The sequence below is a fragment of the Triticum dicoccoides genome, chromosome 4B (genome assembly GCF_002162155.2).
Source record: "Triticum dicoccoides isolate Atlit2015 ecotype Zavitan chromosome 4B, WEW_v2.0, whole genome shotgun sequence".
NCBI lineage: Eukaryota > Viridiplantae > Streptophyta > Magnoliopsida > Poales > Poaceae > Triticum > Triticum dicoccoides.
In genome coordinates, this window is record NC_041387.1 from 335,161,469 (window position 1) to 335,170,638 (window position 9,170).

At 49.1% G+C, this 9,170-nt stretch overlaps 1 protein-coding gene across 4 annotated transcripts in view; it reads left to right on the forward strand.

Annotated features, from left to right (window-relative positions):
* The window catches only part of LOC119296085 (ubiquitin carboxyl-terminal hydrolase 12-like), a 50,612-nt gene that overhangs the window by 18,345 nt on the left and 23,097 nt on the right, over positions 1–9,170 (forward strand). For all 4 annotated transcript variants that reach the window (XM_037574489.1, XM_037574491.1, XM_037574492.1 and 1 more), the window contains 2 exons: positions 4,756–4,865; positions 5,702–5,776. In XM_037574489.1, the coding sequence (XP_037430386.1) occupies positions 4,756–4,865; positions 5,702–5,776 (185 nt within the window). The remainder of the gene's footprint in view (positions 1–4,755; positions 4,866–5,701; positions 5,777–9,170) is intronic.

Here is a 9,170-nt window from a genome sequence, read left to right on the forward strand (position 1 = left end):
CACTGCGGGGCGGCGGCGGCAGCTGCAGCTGGGGCTGCAGCGTCCCAGCGAACGCCACGGAGGCCCCTGGATGCAGCGAGTACCACGGCAGGGCGGCGACCCGGTGGCGGCGGTCGGCGGCAGGGGCGGTGGCGGTCCGTAGGGGCTGGCCAGGTATAGCCGGATCCCCTGGACGGCTGTGACGAGGTCGTTGAGGACCCTGGTGATCTCCTTCGGGGTGTAGGCGGCGGCCTGTGGTGCGGTGGAGGGCACCGGCATCTGGGCGGTGGCGGCGCCGGAGGATGCGTCCAACAGCGCGGACGGGGAGGGCAGCAGCGGGGTGTAGATGGCCAGTGGCGCGGTGGTGACGGTCGGCAGCGGAAGCGACGGGGTGGGCGGCGGCGAAGACATGATCGGAACTAAGCTACCTGATACCAAATTGTTATGGCGCTGCTAGAAGGAGGGGCGAAAGGGCCGTCCGAGGGCCTTTTTGCCCACGGCCGGGCAAGAGGGAAGGGATTTCCTTCTTAATTCTTGCTTGATTAGATTGATACATCTCCTCTCTTTATATAGAGAGGTTTACTTAACTCCCAAGCAAGGCTTACTTGACCCCTAAGCAAGCGACCCTTATCTCTAATTAACCCTAAGACTAACGGGCCCATTAGGCCCATTACGTACTCTAACAGTGTACAACACAAGTGTTGAAGGAACAACTTCAACGTGTTGCGCTAGATATCGCTCTAGAGGCGAATGTAGGCCAATATGGCGACAAGAGTTCAATCAGAACTCCTAGAGCACAAGATCTACTCCAAGATCTTAGATAAGAACAACAAGTTCTATTATAGATAGTGGGTACATAGTCTAGCCTCCAAAGTAGAGGTGAGTACCTTTATTTATAGGCTTTGGGAAGCCTTCACATACTTCTACTTATAGCTGGAATACTCTAGAAAATATTATTTATGAGATAAGTGGCAGTGATAAAGGCTTCATCCCAATACTTCAGTGGCATAGATGCATGGGCTAAAAGAGATAGTCCTACTTCAACGATATGTCGATGCTTGCGTTCGGCAGAACCGTTCTATTGATGAGCATGGGGGCAAGAGACATGATGAGCAATACCTATATTGCGAAAGAATGAATTGAGTTTCTCATACTCCCCTCCCCAGTCACTTTGGACTGTCTTGATTTTTCTGTCAAATTGGCGTTCAACCAACTTCTGAAACTCTTGGAAGATAGAGAAAACTTCATATTTATATTTAAGCAAACATATCCACGTGAATTTGCTATAATCATCAATGAAACTAACATAGAATTTTTTCTTCCAAAAGAATCTCTTGCATATCCCCATACATCACTGAAAATAAGTTCCAAAGGAGCATAAGACACTATTTGATTTGGGATAAGGAAGTTGGTGACTTTTTGCACACTGACAAGCATCACAAACAGACTCATTGTTTTGACTAGAGGACAATGGAAGATTGTCTTTATTCACTACTTGCTTGACTATGACCGACGATGGATGACCTAATCTTTGATGCCATCTTGCCAAGGAGGGCTTGACGATGGAGTAGACTTGACGATGACGCCTTTTACTAAGTGCTCTGGATGTGATGGGGTAGAGTCCTCCAATGCATCTACCGTGATGAATGAGCTCCCTCGTTGCCCGATCCTTTATAAGAAAATAGGTAGGGTGAGTTTCAAAGAAAACATTATTGTCGGTAGTTAGACGAGACACAGAGGCAAGGTTTTTGTCGGCCTGAGGAACATGAAGGACATCTTTTAAGATTAGATCACGGTTAGATGTGCGAGAATTAATAGAGGCTTGGCCGATGTGATTTATTTTCATACCTCCACCGCTTGCGGTGTGAATCTGATCATCACCATAGTACTTTTCCCTCATAGCAAGCTTCTCCAGCTCGCTTGTCACGTGATCAGTGGCGCCTGAGTCGGCATACCAGACAGTGCCATCTCCTCCTTGCTGCTCACGGATTGCTGCTGCAGCATGGCGTGCATCAGGAACGTAGTCCTCATCGTAGCGGTGCCAGCAATCCATGACCTCATGGCTTGGTTTCTTGCAGAGCTGACACCGGAAGCGAGTTGAAGAAGAGGATCCAGGAGCGGCGTTGTCGGTGTTGTTGAAGCCGCCGCCCCCAGATCGCGCGGCTTGATTGCTCCCGCGCCCTCGCCCGTTGCCACCGCTGCTGCTGTTGCGGTTGTGGCCCTGGTGACCACGCCCACGACCTGCTCCACGACAGCGGGACACCGCATTGGCGGACGACTTGCGGACGTTCATGCCGTGAAGAAGGTTGAGCCGCGCGTCGAAGCTGAGGAGCTGGTTGAAGAGCTCCTGGACAGTCACAGGCTCTACCGTGCTGCAAGGGCCGAGACCACCGGGTTGTAGTCGAGGTCAAGTCCGGCCAGAACATGGGAAACGATCTCAGCACTGCCGAGCGCCGCCCCTGTGCATGCAATCTCATCAGAGAGCCTCTTGATCTTAGCAAGATACTCCGTCATGCTCAGGTTCCCCTTCTTCAGGTTTGTGAGCTCGATGCGCGTGTTGATGGCTTGCGCCTGAGTTTGGGCAGCAAAGGTGGCGTGGATCGCTGCCCACACCTCCGCCGGCGTTTGAAGGGTGACGACCTGTGCAAGGATCTCGCGAGACAGAGAGCCCATCAGAAAACCTTGAAGTTGCCGCTGTTGTGCATACCAGAGAACGCGGGCGAAGTTGGTGATCTGCTCTTCCTTGCCGTCCTTGGTGATGGTGAGTGTTTCCGGTGGCGCCTGGCTCGCCGGATCGAGGTGCTGAGCCATCTGTGCGCCCTTGATTTGCGGCAACACGACGGCTTAGTTATTCCTCGTGAGCTTCTCCTGTGGTGGTGACCCGAGGGGTATGGCGTGGAAGGCGCTGGATGATGAGGGGGCAAAGGTGGAGACGGAGGCAAGGGATGTGGTGAGCGCACTCATGGTGCTGGATTGGGTGGAGGCGGTAGTCATGGCGAGGTTGGAATAGGCTAGATGCGATCTCTTCTCTTTTCTCTTGATCTAGGAAGAAGATGCTCTGATTACCATGAAAGATGATATGGGAAGCGCACTACCGCCCATAGGTGGCCGCGTGTATATATTGATTCTGGCGAACAGCCTGCCGTGGTGTACAAGTTGAGACGACCGCTAGGATGTGTCTGGATTACAGGAGATCGAGGGAGGTAGTTTGAATAGAGAGGAATACAGATAGAAAGAGATATATGAGTTTAAACTACAACTCTATCTATCCTATTGTCTAACACGTCCATCTTGGCGTTGATGTAGGCTTGACCGGATGTGATGTGCCTTCCCTATCCATATTGACACCCAGAGCTCGGTGTGAGTAGGGAAGGGATTGAACAATACCAAAGTTACCTCCTTTTGATGTTGGTGAAGGTTCAAGCGATCTCACAATTGACAATATGAAATGAATGCACTTGGTAATGAGCCTTGTCCAACCTCACACCTACACATATGGCTTATAGTGGAGCCCGGTAGGGATTAGTAGCACAAAATCAAGCAAATTGAAGTTCAAGATGTTGTAGAAGCTGGAAGCAAACCACAATGAACTCCAAATGTTATGCTAGTGTTCACAAAAGTATAGATAGAAATAAAAGAAAATCACACAAATATAATCGGGCTTGTGCAACCAAGAAAATGAGCATACAAAATTGCCCTAATGAAGACCAAGCTCGTGTTGCTCAAACCCAAGGAGAGATGCTAGCTTGGTTACGTGATAGGGCAAGATTCGAGAACTTGGCACCAATCCTACAAGACGACCACTTATGCAAGACAATATCACAAGATGATGCACAACATAACTATACACATGATATGGTACTCACACGATCACTAAGGTGCTCAAGTTTACGAGGCCCGGCAACACTCGGATGACTACTCTCAATAGGGTCGAAGGTATCTGCAAAGAACGGAGGGCTCACAAGAGTAATGACAAGGTAAAGTTTGTGTTATGGAATGATATACCTCGTCGACACCTCTACCTTAACAAAATCGAACAAAATCGGAGAAGACCGGCCTTGCTTCCGGTGTTGGTGTCAAAAGGATGGATGGATCGTGGTCGTTGGCGTGCACATCGGATCTGTGGATCAAATCCAACAAAAACTCAGTAGAAACGACAAATCAGTCAAAATCGGGTATGGCCAATTTTGGTGGGGATTTTCGAATTAGGCAAGAACAAAACAAAATTAGGCTAAATAAGTGAGGGGGAGGGGCTCCAAATCATGGCAACCTTGCTCATGATACCAAATGATGTAGGGCAAACCCTAAGGTGTGGCCTGATCTTCATGATTGGAGGTGGATTTATGGAAAATCACTAAGAACATGAAGAACACATGGGAGAACACTATTTGACAAGATCCACACGAAGATACTCCTCATACCATAAGATCAACACAAGATACACATGAATCCAACAACAATAAAGGAAAGGAAATTTGTTTCTATGTGACTGGTTTCTATGCAATCTGTATAGCACCTGTTCACTGACATATGAGAAAATAGATTTCACATTTCGTTTCATTTCCCTTGTTAGACCTGATTGAGAAGAAGCTAGCACAGTGTTAATTCAAGAAGACATTACTTAAATTTGACTTTGGAGATATTAAACATTAAGATGCTCTTGAGTCTTGATTCACTTGAGAATGAAGAAAATAAGCAGCTGACTAGCTATTATCTTCTTCCACATGTTAAAAGATTAAATTTCCAGTTCTGAGCTTGTCATGCCTGCTTTTGCAGATTAATGACCGCTACGAGTTTCCTTTGCAACTTGATCTGGATAGAGATGATGGCAAGTATCTTGCTCCAGATGCAGATAGAAGTATAAGAAACCTTTATACTCTCCACAGGTGACTACTTTAATGTTATGCATTCAGTTGTAGGAACTCTGGATTGTTTGAAGTTGAAGTTGAGTAATTTGTCTATCACAGGTCCTTAATGGTTTAATATAGTAGTCTGGGGACTCAGATTACAAGAGACATTGTAACAGTAATATCTGTTTCTTTCATCTAGAACCTATTGATGAGCATAGGTTATTAGTTGCTATGCTTTAGTGGACAGGGACATGAACGGAGGCAAATGTTTTGTTATATATGACAGAAGAGTGTTCCTGAATGATGATTCATACTTAGTCGACTATAAGAATCTGTCCACTGAAGCGCCTCCTGAGAATCTGCCAGGCATAAGAAAAGATCTTGTCATATGAATTTCACATTTGTTAGTAATGTTTGTCAAAATGTGTTTGTGCAAGTTTTACAAATACAAATTTAAGTAATTACTCCCTCTTATCCATATTACTTGTCGGTCAGACGCATATATCTAGACATATTTCAATGCTAGATACATCCGTTTGAGTGACAAGTAATATGGATCGGAGGGAGTACTAGTTACTGGGCATGGTGTTTTCTTGGAAACCAGGCGGTAGTTCTTTTTTACAGAGCTAACAAGTCCAGTCATGGTAAAAGCAAATTTAGTTAAATTGTGTTCCTAACCAGACAGGATCTTAACTATCTTAAGAAAATCTGGTTTGGACAATACTTGGGATCCAAATAACCTGTTGATTTATTTGTATAAACCAGTTTCTTGCAGACCAACCTATTGTGTCTAATACTGGTGTGCAAATAGGTATCATGAATTCCTTGCTACATCTTCCTTCTGTACTAATCTTGTTTATTTGCTTTCTCAGCGTTCTTGTTCATAGCGGAGGAGTACATGGTGGTCACTACTATGCATTCATACGGCCAACGCTAGCAGATCAATGGTTATTTCTCTAATGACTTTGTTTTTTTGAACGGTAAAGAATTGGGGGCACCCTGGGATTCGATCCAAGGACCTCCTGCATGTGTGCGTGCGGGCTGACCAACTGAGCTAGAGATGTGCTTGTCTCTAATGACTTTGTGGTCTTCTAGTACCACAATTTACTCAATTAGTTGCTTGTTGTTTTCTTATTCATGGCCGAATGACGGTATCTTTTTGGTAAAAGAGACCCTTTCCTCTCCCGCGACCGCGTCACCCCCACAATGGCTGAATGACGGTATCTTTTTGGTAAAAGAGACCCTTTCCTCTCCCGCGACCGCGTCACCCCCGCGGGCGGCCGGTCGCGTCCAGCCTCCTCCCCCGCGCAACTCCCCCTCCCCCTTCCTCCCTGCCGCCGTCGCTGGCGCCCGCTGCGGGCCTGGCCCGGGCGACGCTGGTGGCGGTGGCCCCCTGCCTTTCCCCTCTCGGGTGTCCACCGGCGCGGGACGGGGCAACCCCGGGTGGTGCTTCTAGGCGGCGACGGTCCAGCGCGGCGGCGGGGGCTCCTGGTGCGAGCGGGGGCGGACTTCTGGTCGGCGGCGTCGCCGTTGGCGGCGGGGCGACGCGGCGGCGCGGTCTGGCGGCGCCCGCTCGGCCCAGATCTGGGCCCTTCGGGCCCCATCTGGGCCTGGGCGGGCTGGCGGCGGGGTGGGTCTGCTTCGTGGCTTCCGGGAGGCGGGGGAGCGGCAGGGTGCTGGCGGCGCCATCGCCGGCTTGCTGCAGCGTGGCGGCGGGGCTTAGCGGGCCCGTTTCGGGCCTGGCCGGGCCAGGGGTGGCCTGGCATGCCCTGCTGCCGCGTCCGGACGGCTACCGCGACGGTGCCGGAGGCTATCCTCTCGCACGACGACGGTGGAGGTGGTTCCCTCCCGTTCGGCTTCGGTGCTGCTTCTCCCTCCGCGGGGCGCTTCTCTCCGGTCCTCTTGGCCTCGTGTGGGTGTTCGCAGTGAGGCGGCGTGGGTGGCGGCGCAACCGCGATGGCGCATGGTGGTGGGCGGCGGTTTGGCTGATCGGCTTCGGTCCGTTGCGCGGTGGGGATTGGAGTACGGGAGAAATCTTTGCCGGTCTTCGGCTCCGATGCGGTGACACCTACGGGTGCCACCATTCCTTCCTGAAGGGTGTCGGTGATATCCATCCCCCACCTCCCTCCGCGTGCCGGGGAAACCCTAGGACATGTCCGGGCAGCAGCGTCGTCGGCGTCGCTTTCCTTCTTGGAGGTGCTGTTTTGTTCGCGGTGGTTCGGAGCCTTGGGTTGTAGTGGTTTGTCTCTGGTGGGCGTAGCGGTGGCGGGTCATCCGCTTTTGTCGAGCTGCCGTTGTTGGCATTTGCTTTTTCTTCTTTTTCATTTTGGCTTGTTGTGCTGTTCGCCCCAGCAATCCTGTATCGGTGTTGGTTGCTTTGGAATACAAAGCGGGGGGAAACCCTTTTTCGGTATTCATGGCCAATTGATGGTAGCTGAATGTACATGGATATACACGTGTCTCAACTTGACAACATAAACTAGCTTACTAGGACATGTATTTGTTAGATGCTTCGCTACCATCCCAACCTAGTATCCAAAGTATCATGTGAATTGTTGTGCTTACAGATAAGAAGAATGATAATCTTGAGTATAGTTTGTAAATTTGTGCAAGTATTTGTTAATTGGACCAAGTTGCTCTCTTTCCACCTCCCTCATCCAAGTTTTCATGAGATAACTGTTTCCAGGATTTTCTGTAAGCTATGGACCAGTCAGCTAGCATGAACTCCATTAACTTTCTTTAGAATACATTGTCATGACTTGTTCCAATAGGTTTGGTTATGAGATTCACTTGGCAAATTACATACTTTAGGCACTCTGACTGCACCCAGACATGATACTCGTAGTAGACTGTGGTATCCTAAGTTACACTTCTGGTGGAATTCACTTGGCAAATTACATACTTTAGGCACTCTGACTGCACCCAGACATGATACTCGTAGTAGACTGTGGTATCCTAAGTTACACTTCTGGTGGAATTCGCTGCCACCGCGTGAACTGAGAGTTAGAGAGAAGAACAGTTTTGCCAAGAATAAATGAGATTTGTGTATCATTCAATAGATGAAGATAATTTTACATGGATGAGGTTTTATTCGGGTTTGTTTCCTTGTAGGCTTAAGTATTTGAGACCAAGAGTGTGTTTCAGATATTTTGTTGATGATGCCTAGCTAGGCAAGTACTTCTAGCTAGCACGAGGTAGAGTCTACAAGAGCAAGGGAAATTATTTGGTTCATTTTACCATTGACAAGTTAATTATAAAGATCTAAGCATGTTCAACTATGGCTTTGTTTTATTTGTTAGCATGACAAAGTTTATGTAGCATTCACTTGATTCTTGCTGACCCAGTGTTATGTGGGCTAGCCCATCAAACTTGAGCCTTGTCGTTTAATTAGAGTAATAGGGGCAGTTCTGATGGGGCTTATGGGTGCCGGCCAAAATAAGCTGCCCCCTACCCAGCTTATTTTGGTAGCCCAACCTAAAATAAACTGCCAGAATAAGCTGGGCAGGAGCAGCTTATTTTGACAGCCACCCATAAGCCCCAAAAGAACTGTCCCCTAGTTGATTAAGCAAGTTCGTGAGGCGTGAGGAAGGAATCCGGTTAGTTTAGAGATCTTGTTAGAATTCGAGTAGATTTACCAGCTTGTCGGTCAGGTCTTGTCTACTATATAAAAGGCTGACCCCTCTCAATAAAGCAGAGAAGAATATTGTCATTTACTTTTATCTTTTTTCAATAATTAGGGTTATGTCAGTAGTAGATCCTTTCAGTTTGGTGTCAAAGATGAAGACCGTGGAGCAGATGAAGATCATCATGAAGCAATTTGGAGGCCTTCACATGAGCGGATGACCGGGCGCTCCTTGCCTAGCTGGTGCAGCGCTTGAGGGTGCTTGAGCAACTCTTGCTGGCCCTGCCCCCACCACTAGATTCCGTGGCTGCAACAGCCGCCCACGATGCCAACTCCGCATCCCAGGGCCTCCGCCCGTTGATGACGTTCCCCCGGTGCTTCCCCTCTCCAGCAGTGCCCCTGGTGCCCATTCTACAGAGGGGGAATCGCCACCGCAGCTGATTGCCCATCCCACCACCTCGCTTTCCCGCCTTCCACTGCCTATCGCTCGGCGCAACACAACCCTGTGATGACTCCTAACAACCATCACCAGCTGCCACCCCTCTTTGACCACCTCCAGCCATCTCCTTACTCGCCACAGCTGCCCCCTAACGTCAATCTGGGCCATTTCGCACTCCACCTTATAGCTCAAATCCCGCTCCAAATCCCTCCTACCTTATAGCAGCAGCAGATTGCAGCCGCCTTCTTGTCTCCACCTGCCAACCGACATCATACGTTTG